Source organism: Hibiscus syriacus, unplaced genomic scaffold (assembly GCF_006381635.1).
Source record: "Hibiscus syriacus cultivar Baekdansim isolate YM2019G1 unplaced genomic scaffold, ASM638163v2 tig00110833_pilon, whole genome shotgun sequence".
NCBI classification, from domain to species: domain Eukaryota; kingdom Viridiplantae; phylum Streptophyta; class Magnoliopsida; order Malvales; family Malvaceae; genus Hibiscus; species Hibiscus syriacus.
In genome coordinates this window covers 772,840-788,202 of record NW_024062884.1, presented here as the reverse complement: position 1 = coordinate 788,202, position 15,363 = coordinate 772,840, and the positions used below count along the sequence as shown (strand labels likewise).

Here is a 15,363-nt window from a genome sequence, read left to right as displayed (position 1 = left end):
TTGGAATTTGTCGGCCGGACATGACGGTTTTAATGAAATATATTTATTTATCGAAACTTATCATTTTGACGTGATAAAATCTAATAAAAAATTATATTTTATTAAAATTGATTATTTTAACGTTATGAATTTGAATAAAAAATATTATTTGAACGTGACGAAATTATCTTGTATTGTAGCGTTTGACGTAGATTCTAAATTAATTTTAATTTAATATATATTAGAAAAATAATTTGATTTCATTCCATTCTACTAAAAAATCAAATAAACTTTAAGTTAAAATTTTAATAATTAACGAATCTATTATCAAATTCAAGTTGAGTCCCTTAATAATTTATGATATATATATATATATATATATATGGCAAATGAAAAATATATATGTATATTATATATGATTATACAAAATCATTTAGATTAGAATCAATTAATATAATAACATTACAAATATTTACAATTAAATTTAAACAGAAATCCATACATATCGACTCGACACAAATTTCTTAAATTTCACTCAAAAAAAATTTCAAATTAAATATTTAAACTAATAACTAAGTAATATTTATTTTATTTTTTTAAAAAAAAAATAATATCTAAAGAAATTATTTTATCATAATTTTAGGGACATTTTTAAATACCTAATATATATTTCTCTAAGCCTTACTGCTATTCAATTAAAAAGAAAACAGTGGTCATAAACATAGCATCAGCTTCTACCAAATAAATAATTTACCTTCAACGTACGTTAAAATAATTATTTTTATGCGAAATAAATAATTTACCTTCAACGTATGTTAAAATAATTATTTTGCATCTTATTTTATTTTCTTAAAAATATTTTGGTTCTTAAATATTTTATTTTAGAATAATATTTTTAATATTTGATAGAATAGTCATTTTATCTTTATATATATATATATATATATATATTACCTTTCAACATTTTATTTTTGATTTAAATTTTTTATTAAGCTAAGATGATCTCAAAGTAGTATATGTTATATATATTCTCAACCATTAAATAATGAACACTCAACCATTCTACTGTAGCTGTTGGTGCTCGAATCCGTGATCTTTAAAAATAACAATGATTTCTTTAACCACAACGGTAAGTTGATTCATACCCTATTTTATAACCATCGATATCCGATTTATTAATGACACTACAAAGGCAAAATTAACATTCACAACCCAGTTTATTCTATTTATAATATAGATGATTTGAACCAATAACCTTAATTAAAGGATCTAATACCTCATCCGAGTGTACATCTTATTGTTGGTATAAATTATATTAATAATTATGTGTTAATTAATGATTTTTATTTATAAAAAAAAATTAAAAAGTTTTTTTTTGTTTAAAGTAAAACATTAGGGATCAAAATGGTAAAAAAAAAATTGTCATTTTAACGTTGGAGACTATTTTTTATACTATGCCTTGTGTGTATTATCACCCAAGAGCTGTAGAGATTTTCTCTTCCAGCTCCGATGATGATTTTAACATAACCGAAAGAACGGAAAGAAAAAAATTACAGCTTCTTCCTAGAAATCCAAAAAATATTCAGAAGAATAAAGACGAAAATTAAATTTAAATTTAAAATGAATCACGTTAAACCCAACTTTCTCTTCTTCCAAAAACTCATCTCAGGATCGAGTCTTTCACCTGTTCTCGCCGGTTCTGATTTGCATCTTACAGGCCCTGTTTTCATCTCTTTATCCTGTTCGGATTTCTCTACATTTTCCTCTCCAAAACCCTCGAGAAAATCTGGGTTTTCTTCGGTTCTTCTATCCATTCGGTCCCCGGATCCGAGTCTCTGCAAATGGAATCTGTTTTCGAACAGGGTTTATCTTCTTCTTCTAGTTCAAATCCTATAGCTTTGTTTCCTGTTTCTTCGTCATTTTTGTCTCGGTTAGCCAATGGCGATCCCCAGAACCTACAAGCTAGAGAAGAAGATTTGTACGGAGCAGACCGACAACGTGTTAAAATCAATGCAGTTTTGGGTGGTGATGAACTCGAAGAAGATAAGAAAATCTTAGCTTCCTTTTCATCTTCTTCACCCTTATCTTCGTCTTCTACTTCTCGATTGGAATCTTCAACCGCAAATTTCGATGAATCTTCAGTATTTATGGGATTTCCACAACACCCCATTTGTAAAAACGCCCCCCATTTCTTCCAGTAGCATCGAAAAGCAGGCCTGACCTTCACTTTCCTGAGAAAACGACGACAAAACACGGCATTTCTGATCCACTTACAGCAGCGGCCACGGCGACGGCGTCGGGTCGGGTTTGCGGGTTTCGCACTGGTTTTTTTGGAGCGTTTGACGCGAACCTGACCCATGCAAGTAACCTTGGGCGAAGAAGGCTCCTGGGTTTCAATGGCGGCGTTCTTTTTTCTAACGAACATCGGGCTTGTACGTGACTTCCCCCTGCTTTTACTCCCAACATTGCTTCTCAAAAATCTCATCAATGGCGGCGGGTACTTCTCAGCCCGACCCGGACTCGATATGGGTTTCGCCAATACCTTCATCCTCTACCAAAAAAAAACCTTTCCTTCACGAGATGTTGCTTGAATGAAGGTTTTGGGGTGTGGAGATTGAAAAGATTGTCCTTTGGTTATTTGTCTTCCTCTAAAAAGCATGTGGGTTTGCGTGTAAGAATTCTGGGGATGATTCAGCTCAACTGGTAAGAATACTGAACTTACACATAGTGGTCACCTCACCTTCCTCGTTTGTTTTTCGCATTTACATTTTTTTTAAAGGAGATTTTAGCTAGGATAGGTGAATCCATTGAAATATAATAGGGTAAATTCCAAGTATAATATCTCAATTATTATTTTTGTTCTATTTTAGTCATTAAATTATTATTTTTGAAAATCATATCTTACGTAACATTTTAGTTTTATTTTTATCATTCGTTATTAAAAATTAAGTTAAAAAGGTATCAGAGCTCCCTGTAATTTTGAAAAAACCAATATTGTAACACTAATATTATTTTTTTTCTCAACGTGATACTCTAAATAAAAAAATTAATGTGATCTTTTGACTAATATTTTTCGTTATTAATCATTAAAATACTGGCGGATCAGTCCACGGTGCTAATGTGGTGGTCCATAATACTTACATATTAGTCCATATATCATGTTTAAGTTATCAATTTAGTTAATTTACAATATCATTAGTTAATCTACCATATCATCCGTTCAAGTTAATCTGCCACCATAAGCTGTGACGTCAGCACCATGGATTATCACGTCAGCACCGTGAATTATCACATCATCACCGTAACAGTTAACAATGAAAAAATATTAGTCAAACGGTTATATTTGGTTTATTTTCAGAGTCAGATAGACACACATTAAGAGAAAAAATAATACGAGTGTCACATTAATTTTTAAAAAGTGAAGGGACCTCTATTGTATTTTTGTTAAAAATTAATAGATTGACATATCATTTTAAAATAATTTAATAGTAACACTATATTAGTTTAGGATGGCACATTGATCTTATAGTAATGAAAATGTAATATTAGATATGATTTTAAAATAAATAATTAAATGATCAAAATAAAATAAAATTAAAAATTAAAGTACTAAATGTGTAGTCTACCCAATATAATACTGCATACGTTCTTTTTGAGGCTGTAGTGTTGTAGCTTGTAGGGTTGTGTTTGGCTTAGAGTCGTTACTTTGCCGAACAAAAGAACCCGTAAAAAAAAGGGGGTTCATCCGAAAGCGGAGTTAAATAAGGAGCAGTGATAGCCGTTGGATATTGATCCAGAGCAGTAAAAAGTTAGGGTAATTTTTTGAAGAAAAAAATGGGTTTTAAAAAGGATAAGGTGTTGCTTGTCCATCCAGTTCAGTCACACAAAGCATTCATGATTGGAGGGTGATTGATTGATGAGACGGTAATTATAATACAAGTTGAATTTTGCAGTAAATTTTTGTTTTTATTTCCACGAGCAAAAGTGTAGAGAGAGAAGCTGGCAAGGTTAAATACTGTGGATCTGTAATTATGTACACTAAATTGATAAAGGTCATGTCATCTGATTACTTTCAGATCCATATCTCTAACATGGCAGTAGGACACCCTACGTTTCACGGTCAACCTTCTCTACATATAAAAATTTAGTTTAATTAATTTGAATTATTTTTTACAACTCCCAGTTTTATTAAAAATAAAAAATATCTCAATTATGATTAATATTTTTTAGTAATCTAAATTATATCTATTGTGTAATTTTTTGGTTAAGTACTTAATAATATTTTTGGCGTTATTATATATAAAAAACCCCATAAATTACTTTTTAAAAAGTATCTCCAAGATTTGTTAGAAAAATACTTTCTAAAATATTAACGTAAGATTATCTCGTGTCCTATCAAATTAGTTTAATGGACCTCGTGTTTTATGGGGTACAAGACTCGTCAACCTCTTCAAATAAAGTCATTTAGTTTTTAGATAACGTCAATAATAAATGTATGAAACTTGCTTTCCGTAAAAGGCGAGGTCTGATCTAACTTTTTACAAAACGTGAGGTCATCCTACGTGGGTAGTTTAAGTATATTTTTTTAATAAATTTAGTTTGGGGGTATTTTTAAAAAAATATTTTTTGGGATTTTTTATATAATAACGACAATATTTTTCAAATTAATTTTGTCATATATATTTAAAAAATTATATCAACCATTCAAAATGTGATATATGTCACACTTATATATTTTTATTTGAAATAATTAAATTATTTTTAAAAAAATATTGTTTTTACTAAAATATCATAAAATCATAAAATCTCTAATCCTTTCTCTACCGACAATCACTACCGCCATCGGACTCGTCCATCGGTTATCCTCTCATCGTCTTCATAATCTCGTAAATCCCTAAATCTAAATCCACTTTCCTAAATCCCTAAAATTAATCGGTTATATAGGTTCCATTCTTAATTTTTAATCAAGCCTAGAAGCTTCACAAGTATCAGACATTTTTCAAAGTCTTTTTTACTGTGAAACTTGATCTTTACGATAATGTCTTAAGTACGGCCGCCTTAATATACAATTAAAGAAAGATGATATCGAAAATATTATTTTTTAACATTTATGATAAAATGTTATCTAAAACATTATTTTTTCTACCAAAAATGTTAATATTAGGTTCTATAAGAAATTAGTTAACGAAATTAACATTTATGATAAAAAATAATAATGTTTTAAATAAAACTTTACCAGAAATATTAAAAAAAAAATTCAATAACACTTTTACTTAATCGTATATTAAGATTGCGGTATACCAAAATTACCCGATCTTCACACTTCCATCATCTTTCTCTATTAATCTACAAAAAGCAGTCAACTTACCATGAGTAAAAAGTGAGACTTTAAGTGAATCAATCATACCCTTTTATAGATAATCATAAAGTTCTCCATCTTCCTTTGTAAGCTCTTGGAAATCATTGGCCTTTTTAATTCTTGTTTTTATCTGCCCCTTCAATGGCGCCTGATAATGTGAAATGATTAAAGTAAAAAATAAAACTCGGGTAAAAAGAAACAAGTAATGGGGTCATCATCTTCAATGGCACCCACCAAGCAACATAATTTCTCCACAATTCCTGTCTTCCAACATTACCCTTCAAGGCTCTGTAATTTACCAACACCTGAATGGCCATGATTGTAATTTCCTTTCCCAACAAGAGAACAACAAAGTCAAGGTTACAGGGTTTCTGTTATGCACTCGAGAAAAGAAGTACAGCTAAATATAATCAGACACTGTGAATCTGATATTGAAGTGTCCATTTAAGCTTGATTTTTCACAATGGTGGTGACCTACACTATATGAGAGCCATGCAAATACCAGTTGGGGACTTAAAACTCCATATGTCTCTTCGTGCCGGCCAATGATTTCCGTCGTCTCGGATCCGATTTTAGTAGGACAATCCTGGTCCTCCATACATTCTTGATCCCCTCGGGCCTTGGTGTCATCATCTGAGAATTATTGGATTGGTTTCAAGGATGAGACAGTATGTTATTTGGGAGACGACAATAAATCAGCACATGAATGCGATCTGTGTCTTACCTGAGACGGTAGATAGGGAAAAGTTAGTCAGGCGTCGAACACAATCTTTTAGTGCTTGGAGTTCGGTTTCCTTCTTGCAGAGTTTGGATTGAGCTGAATTCAATTCGGATTCTAGCTCCTCGATTTGGTTTTCCTGCTGCTCGATTAACAGATGGCACAGTTTCTGATCTAGTTCAGACGGCAGTACTCCCTGGCAATGGTATGAATCGAACCCCTCCAACGGCTCACGCTGACTTTTGGCTGAAGCTCCGGTCTGCAAAAGCATTTTCTGGTCAGTAGCAAAAAATAATGTGATTCAAGGATGATAAACCAGTAAAGAAGGCAAACATATTTGTATGCCAAGTAATTAAAAGGAAAGGTACTTGAAAAAGTCGACCTCACTCAATTTTTGCAGTTCTAACTCGAGCTCCGCCTCTAGTTGATCCATTTCCATCACCTCTGACTCTGGTTCAGGCTCTTCGGTGAGAACACTACTAGCATATTCGCGGTCATCGATAATGGGGAGACTGCAGTCTTTCATCTCATTGTTGTCTAAGTTCCCCGTACTGAACTTCTCGAGCAGTAACTGCGAATCCTTGCCACTAAACCTCTTTGAGCTTGGAGCAATTTCAGTTGCAGATTTTGAAGCTCGTGGATCACACGCTGATTTTCTTTTACATAGCTTAGTTTTTAACTCCCGGACCACTCTTGCAGTCTCATCCATGGTCGAGTTGAGTTTATCGATCTCAGCCCTCCCAGCCGACATCATGCACATCATACCAAAGCCAAGTCCCCAATGAAATACAGAGCTGTCTAAGGAGTTAAATACAAAGTAAGTCTAGATGCCAAATTCGGAGTGCTAAACATATTTAAAGTAAAATGACACCAACGCAATGCAAACTACCAAAGACAATAGACATAACTAGCACCGGCGCTGGTGTTATGTAACCGGAGATTTTCCGATGATAGTTTGACCGACAACGGAGATAAATGTTTTCCGTTAAACAGAGAATATAGCAGTCCACTGTACACATAAAATGTAAGTGGGAATGCATCGGTATATCTTGACAAACAAATATGGAACTTTACACAATCTTTATTTAAACTACAACTGTTCATAACTTTCTATTACATCAATTATAAAGTAGGGGATTTCTTTACCAAAAGAACAATCTTTTAATCGCATATTCACAATGAAATTTATGTTACAAATGGCAATGGATTTCAAAGAATGCACAAACAAAAATGTCAAATTCTAACTTTTCCAGGCCTAACTGAAGAAACAAAAGATCAAGTCCAGAATTTTCTCAACAAAAGTTAGTGAAAAAAAGTTCATAATATGAACAGGATCATACCTTTAGGAGGGAATGACCCACACTGATAAGCCACATTTTTAGCAGCTCTCTTCTTCAAGCGAACAACAACCTTCTTTCTATTCACCTCCACACCACCTCCGCCGCCGCCGCTTGATCTCTTCTCAACCGTGTTCAAGACAACCTTTTTCTTCAACTTCATGGTTTTAACCCCAGATTTTCCAGCAGAGTCTGGACTGGAAAATCTAAAGATCTCACATTGATTCTGTTTTTCCTCGCAATTGCTCTCGAACCCATACTCCAAAACCCCATTTTGGAGACGAATGTCTTGTTTTCCTTGATCAAGATTGGCGTTCGGGGAATCCGGAGAAATGGGGTCGTTGGGAAAGGGTTTAAAGAGGTGTTTAGCAAGGAATCCGGTGGATCCTGCAACCGCAGCGCCCAAGAGGAGCTGCCACATTGGAGATCAAAGAGCCAATAAAGGGATGATTTTTGGTTATACAGTGAGAAATTGAAGCGTTTCGAGAGAGACGGAGACAGGTAGGTGGTAGTGTTGACTGTTAAATGACAATTTGCGAACTTTCTTATTTTTCGTACACAAATTTCCCGATCTGCTCCATTTCCCCCCCAGTTTTGTACAAATCTACCTACCGATTCTTACGGTTGTTTTTCAATTTCAAAATTTCGGAAATGTAAAACATATTTGGTAAATAATGTCATCTAAATATTTAAGTAAATTGTTATATATTTAATAGATTGCCAAATTTATTACCATCTAAATGGTATTATATTTAATCGCGTTTGATTCACCGAATATAATACTACTATAAAATTATTGTATTACATTGTTTGATTTTTTCAACTCGGATGTAAAATTATAGTGTTTAGTTGAAGAAATATAAGATTATTTGAATATATATTTTACTAAATTATCCTTGTGATATATATTTTTTTAAATTAAACTTTAATATTAAATTATAAATATTTTTAATGAAAATTTATAAAAATATTTTAATCGTCACACTATCTAACTTTTGAAAAAAAAATATGTTTAATATATAATTAATATATTGAACTTATATTTTTAAATAATTTTTATAAGCATCTTATTTATTTATATAAAATAAGAGGAAAAAAAAATAATATTACGATCTCGAGTTGACAAATATATTATTTTTCAACGTATACGATCTAGTTTTTAATAACTTAAAGTTAGAGATTATTTTTAAATAATTATATTTTACAATCATATTATATTTTTACCTCATAAAATTATAAATAATAAATATAATAAATATTAAAAATATAAAATATTTTTAAATACTCAAATTTATTAATATTTTACTAAATTAAACTCTTTGTATATATTTATAATTTTAAGTAAAATAAATAAGAATTGAAAAGGATTATTACAAAAAGAATTCAGTAGACCAAGGGTATCTTTGTCCAGGAATTGTCTTATATCTAAGAATTTAGAAGTAACGACATTCACATCATTTTAACAAAAAAAATTATTTTTGGGAAAGATTATTCCCTGATAATAATATTTTCTATAAATGAAACGTGAGAATGCAATTCTGAAAATGAATATTCCCTTTGATAATCTTATTTTCCATGAACCAAATGTCCCCTTAATGCAATATAAAAGAATTAAGAATATTAATAAACTAATGTTAAAAATAGGCTTAATACCAAAATAAGTGTCCAAACTATATCGCTTTCCTGAATAGGTGCTTAAAGTATTTTTTGACTCATTCAGATGTCTAACGTTACAAACATTGCCCATTTAGGTGATTGGACCTTCAATGGCGTTAAGTTTCCCGTTAACTGACATGTGTCATACTCTAATAATTTTAAAAATCTATTTTAAAAAATAAAAAATATTTTTTCAAAACAACCCCAAATTTTCCTAAAATATCAAAAAAAAAACCCTCAAACCCTTAAATTTTTGTATTCTAATAACATTTACTCCAACCGTCGGTCGTCTCCGACCACTCATTCGTCGACGATCGATCACCCATACATCGCCATCACCCAATGACTGATTGCAACTTTTACTATCATCTAAAAACCCAAAATTCTCATATCCCTAAACTTAAATCTCTAATCTCTAAAATCTTAAATACTCAATCCTTTAAATTCTATCATGATAATCGACTGTTTCGTTGACCGTAGCAACCGACCATTTGGTCAGCCATTTGACCTTTGGTTGTTTGGCCATTGAAGGAGGGAGAAGGGGAGGGAAAGGAAGGGGGAGGGTACGTGGAGAAGACAAGTTTTTTTTTTGGGGTTGGGGGGTTTAATAATATTTTTATTTTTAAAAAAATAAAAATTTAAAATTGTGACATGTTATATAACATTCGTTATGACCCAGACACATAAATGAGTAATGTTTGTAAAGTTAGGTATCTAGATGAGTTAAAAAGTAGTTTAGACATCTATTCGAGAAAAGTGATATAGTTTAGACACTTATTTTGTTATTAAGCAAAGTATATAAAATGCATTGTAATTATAAAATTATATTCAACAATTTTAAAATATCATATACTCGGATAAAATCTATAATTGAAGCTATTATCGTGTTCTAAAGCTTTCAATTAAGCTGGAGCTTCGGCTATTATCTGTAGGGGTGATTATTTGGTAGAGTAGCATAAAAAATTAAATTAATTAAATTGATAAATTTCATTTAACTTTTATTAAATAGTAAAAGGATAAATATTTTGTCAAAAATTGAATTGAAATTAGATAAATATTCGATAATGATTTAAGAGCACGCAGTTCAAATTCGATGATTTTTTCTAAAATAAAATGGGATCTCTTAAAAATCACTTAAATTGAGGTTTAATGTGAAACAACGGAAGTGAAAAAGAGTGTTAAAAAAATATTAAGTTTGTAATTCAAACTCGAATCGAACTTAAAATTCAAATTCAAAATTTAAGTTGACTCGAATAACTCAAATAAATCGAAATTTTTCTTTCGAATCCAATTGGATTTTACCCTCCCCTGATTGTTGGATCAGCGCAAAAGCACCCATGACATTGGTTCATCTCAGATGGCACTCAGCAGCCATTTAATTTACAGTGGCATTTACAGCACCATTCTCTGGCATTTTGGAACATTCTTAACCATGGGCTAGGGCCTTTCTTGTCCACGTTCCAGTCCTTCGGATACCACGGGAACTGCCACATCAGGAAACACCGCTCCGGATGAGGCATCATGGCAAGATGTCTTCCATCGGGTGAACAAATCGCAGCCACTCCTAATGGAGAGCCATTCAGATTGAACGGGTAAGCCTCTGATGGATTTCCGTCGTCGTCGCAATATCGCAATGGAGCTAAATCTGAATGTACTACACGATCCAGAACGGCGTCATCGGGAAAATATGCTCTTCCCTCACCGTGGGCAGCCCATACACCTAATGTACTGCCTTCCATTCCTTTAAACATCATGGCTGGCGAGTCGTTTATGCTCACTCTTGTGAATCGGCATTTGAATCGGCCGGACTCGTGTACAAACCTAGGCTGTGATGGATCCCCACCAGCACCAAGAACACCACCAACTTGCGGCCCCGGGACCCATCCTAACAGCCATCAACTGACATCCATTGCAAACACCGAGACTGAACATATGGGGGCGGTTGTAGAACTCCTGAAACTGACTGAGAAGAGGCCGATTGAATCGAATGGATGCAGCCCAACCCTTGGCGGAATCAAGCACGTCATCATAACTAAAACCTCCGACAAATGCAATCCCACGGAATTCATTCAAAGAAATAACTCCTTTAAGCAAGTCCGACATTGCAACATCCCAAGGCTCAAAACCAGCAGCATAAAAGGCTGCCGATATTTCTCTGTCTCCATTGCTCCCTTCCTCACGGATGATGGCTACTTTTGGTTTTGAAGTTTGCAGTCATGTATTTCTCATCCGTAATGGATGGAGCGAAAGACAATGGCCAAGACGGTTCGTGCCGGAATTTCAAACCTTCTTTCTCCGATTCCACACAAGAACTAAGTCTCTGCAACTTTTCAAGCTGGAAACTCCTATCCTCCCACATATCTCAGAGAAGAGAAGTTTTTGCATTTAAATGAGTAACTCCATCAACCTTTAGCTCTATAATGGGTGAGGCAGTTACTTGTCCGATTATCTCGGCAGTAACATCTACACTGCTGAGCTTCTCCTTTATGATATCCATGTTATTCTTGCTTACCTCGAGAACGAGACCAAGCTCTTCGGCGAAAAGTGAAGGGAAAACACCATTCCCTCGAGAAGCCAAGTCCAAAACAATGCCACAATTTCCAGCAAATGCCATCTCCAAAGCACAAACTAGTAACCCGCCATCGCTGATATCATGACCTGCAGAGATCAGTTCATCTCCAAGAAGTTCCTGCACCCCCTCAAAAACTCTTTTAAGATAAGAAACGTCGTCAAGATCAGGGCAGACATTCCCAATTTGATCGTAAACCTGAGCCAAAGCAGATCCACCCAAACGCCGCTTCCCCTTTGCCAGATCGATATGAAGCAAAATACCATCATTTCCTAGCTTCAAATCTGGTGTAACTGTTTTTGTTATGTCGGGACAAGTGACATAGGCACTAAATACGAGATTCCCCCGGAGCCTTAACAACCTCGCCACCTGCATGGGCGGCCATTGAAAGACTGTCCTTCCCACCATCAATAGCAATACCGAGTTTAATCATTGCATTCGAAAGAGCAATAGCAGCATCATACATGGCTACTCCTTCCCCCTCGAGCTTGGCAGCATACATCCAATTTCCGCTTGCTTTAACAACAGACAGAGGTAACCTTAGCCCAAACAAGATTTGTGAGGGCTTCTCCAACTGCCAGTCTAGCCATCGCTTTTGGACCAAGCAGCCCCTTGATTGCTCACCGATGGCACAAGCACCACCATTTAGGTCGACATAACCTTGAGCAATGACTGCAACGTCGGCAAGAGGTAACTGCAAGGGACCGACAGTTTGCTGCTGTGCTACAAGACCTGTTACGCATCTATCAACCTTTGTTGTCAAGAACCGTTTGGAACATACAGACGGAAGTCGTAATACCATCTTCAATGAATCCATAATTGTGGTTCCGGAAGCAATATCAAGTTGCTCTTGTGCATAAGCCACTCGTTTGAATTCAAAGGATTTTTGAGGCATGTCACCAAGCACTTTCTCGAGCTCAAGATCAACAGCTGGAAGAGAAGGGAGTCCACTAGCACGGCTTTTCTCAATAGCCAAGCTATTGACTAGAACAACACGCCCCTCACTATTAATACTCCCGATAATGGCCATTGAGAGTCTTTCCCTAGCACATGTTGATTCCAGAATAGAGCGGCTCCCAGGCTTCACCAATATCGCATCCTGTTCTTGATACTCAGCACCCCATATCTCCAAGACTGACATAGTGTGGTCACCAACAACAATCGCCCTAATGTCAATTTCAGCCCCCTTCAGGATATATGATTTCCTTCACAACATTGCAATTCCCTCCAGCTCCTTGATCATGAATGCTAATAATTGGATTATCCTCCCCCATCTCTATGCAGGCACTAACCACACGATACAATTTTTGTGCCATTTCGGCTTCTCCATGCTGTACTGCATTAAAATCGAGTTCTGCATCAGTCTGACCACTAACCATACTGGAAGCAGCTCCACCACCCATTCCAATCCGATATGCAGGCCCACCGATCTTTACAACTAACATTCCAATCTCAGGATCCCCTTTCGATATATGTGTGTGATCGATATGTCCAATCCCTCCACTGAACATGATAGGCTTCAACCATTCACGACGTTCACCAGTAGGCAGTCTCATTCCAAATGTTCTGGTAAAACCCTGAATCAACGATTCACCAAATTTGTTACCATAATCCGATACACCATTGCTAGCCTCGATGAGAATTTGCAAAGGGGATGCCAAATTTGAAGGATGCGTGAAAGACGGATCCTCCCAGGGGGCATACGATCCCTCTATATTAAGATTCCCAGTTGTGTAACCAACTGTGGCAGCAACAACAAAGTTCCCAGTTGCATGTGTATCCCTAATGCGACCACCTGCACCTGTCTCTGCACCAGGGTAGGGTGCCACTGCACATGGGAAATTATGTGTTTCAGCTGTAAAAAAGACATCGATTTCCCGGGTCATTTCATTTAGCGGGCAGGATGTTCCAGGCTGAACTGGCCGTAATCGGTAAGCAAGGAACCCCTTTATTGCACTTGAATTATCCTTAAAACCGATGACAGAGTTACTTGGATTTGCTTTCAAAGTGCTCTTGACAATTTGCATGAGGGTCCTGTCCATCAATAACAATCTTCCCTGTGAAAAACCAATGCCTGCTGTGCTCACTGTTAGATTGGGCGATATCGAATAACTCCACATTCGTCGGATTCCGCTTAACATCTTCCATGAACAACCTGGTATAGTACTGCAAGTCTTGTTCACCAAATGCTAAACCCATTTCCTGATTTATTTCCTCCAAAGCTTTCCTTCCCCTCTCCATGACAGGCACAAAACGAACCTCCTCAGGAACCACACTAGTTTCAAACGATGTGAGCCTCTGGCTATAAACACACTCGGTCATCCGATCATGAACCATCGCAGCAAACTCGTTAATCTGATTTTTCCAGCAACGCTCCCTTACTGTACAGCAAGTATCTTCTCGACCTCTCCATTCGAGTCACCTCAGCCAAGCCACACGATTGACAAATCGAAACAGCATTCGAGGACCATGCTGTTGTGAAAGACAGCCTAGGACCAACTTCAACAATCACTGCATTCAACCCTTCTTGTCTCTTCTTGGCAAGAAAACTCTCGGTTGCTAAATTCTCGGGCTGTACGTCTCCCCAAGAATCCATTTAAGAGTAGAGAGCTTCTCCTTCTAAATCTTCGAAACAAGCCCTATATTAAAACACTGCTCGGTTTTCAACCAACAATCTGATTGGAAACTTTGGTCTGAACCGATTTGAGAAGCTCGTCGTTTGCACTTTCTTGAATCAAAGGGACACGGTAGAAATGTATGACCTCTTGGGCAGGCTTTCCGATCAACCCAGATTACCCATCAACCAAACTAATACGGACATTTTCAGAAGCCATTGATTTAACCTTTGAACGATAATAGCACCTCAAAGAAACACCCTTTGGATTAAATAGCTTGCCCCATAACAAATTACTTCGCTTGATCGAAGTATTTCTCTGCAAAAACAGAGCCTGCCTTGTTGTACCCTGAAAGAAAGCATAATGCACCAAAAGAATGAAGAACAAAGCTAAGAACCTGAATCAGTTTGCATAAAAGAATAAAGAACTCAAAATCAAAGGAAAAAATTACAACTTTTTCAAGTCGAAATCGAAAAACAAGGAAAACCCATTGGTGGAATGTCGTGTACGAACACTTTATCGGAAACCAAACAGAGACTAGAAGAAAAACAAAAACTTACTCGCAGAAACTCTGCCGCAGTCATCTCTCTTACCCCACCCATTTTTCAATTAACTGCAAAAAAGAATTAAAAAAAAAAAGTGATGAATTGGGATGATAAAGTGAAGGAATCAAAGAAACAGAGAGGTAGTAGAAAGACGCAAAAGGAAGAACCTCTTGTCTATGGTGAAATAAAAGGCAATGGAGGAGGGAGAATAGGAATCAAACAGATTTTTAAGTCTTAGTTTGCAGTGAGTGGAGACTAAAACCCTACTTTCTGTATTATTATTTTTTAATAACTGATTAATTAATCAAATTAAATATTATAAAAATTATTATAAAATATTTATTAAAAACTATTTATAATATTACACGAACTAATTTACTTCATTGGTTAAAGTAATTGTTCAAATTATTTAAAATAGAATGATTGAACGTTTATTATAAAATGATTAAAATTATTTAAAATAATATTATTTATATAATAAAAAAATGTATTTATTAATTTATATATAATTATCCGAGAGACCATGCATATTTGGTTATACGTGCTGTACTAATTATGCAGAGATTAATTCCCGTTACAGACGCA

General features: G+C 35.0%; 2 protein-coding genes and 1 pseudogene across 2 annotated transcripts; all 3 read right to left on the bottom strand.

Annotated features, from left to right (window-relative positions):
- Positions 1 to 1,732: 1,732 nt before the first annotated feature.
- LOC120143132 lies at positions 1,733 to 2,527 on the bottom strand. The gene has a single exon (XM_039157533.1). The coding sequence runs from the start codon at positions 2,525 to 2,527 to the stop codon at positions 1,733 to 1,735; it is 795 nt and encodes a 264-aa protein (XP_039013464.1).
- A 3,105-nt stretch (positions 2,528 to 5,632) lies between these two features.
- On the bottom strand, positions 5,633 to 7,936 carry LOC120143095. Its single transcript, XM_039157508.1, has 4 exons — positions 7,397 to 7,936; positions 6,439 to 6,854; positions 6,063 to 6,315; positions 5,633 to 5,971 (listed from the first exon to the last, which is right to left on the bottom strand). Exons 1-4 carry the CDS (start codon positions 7,812 to 7,814, stop codon positions 5,739 to 5,741), a joined length of 1,320 nt encoding a protein of 439 aa, XP_039013439.1. The 5' UTR covers positions 7,815 to 7,936; the 3' UTR covers positions 5,633 to 5,738.
- A 2,433-nt stretch (positions 7,937 to 10,369) lies between these two features.
- LOC120143092 lies at positions 10,370 to 15,000 on the bottom strand (annotated as a pseudogene).
- Between the last annotated feature and the right edge of the window lie 363 nt (positions 15,001 to 15,363).

Excerpts from the sequence above, each read along its gene's own strand:
- LOC120143132 (XM_039157533.1), bottom strand. The coding sequence starts at position 2,527 with ATGAAGGTATTGGCGAAACCCATATCGAGTCCGGGTCGGGCTGAGAAG.
- LOC120143095 (XM_039157508.1), bottom strand. The coding sequence starts at position 7,814 with ATGTGGCAGCTCCTCTTGGGCGCTGCGGTTGCAGGATCCACCGGATTC. Across the intron at positions 6,855-7,396 it reads TGGGTCATTCCCTCCTAAAG|ACAGCTCTGTATTTCATTGG; the intron begins GTATGATCCTGT and ends TTAACTCCTTAG. Across the intron at positions 5,972-6,062 it reads TTCCCTATCTACCGTCTCAG|ATGATGACACCAAGGCCCGA; the intron begins GTAAGACACAGA and ends AATAATTCTCAG.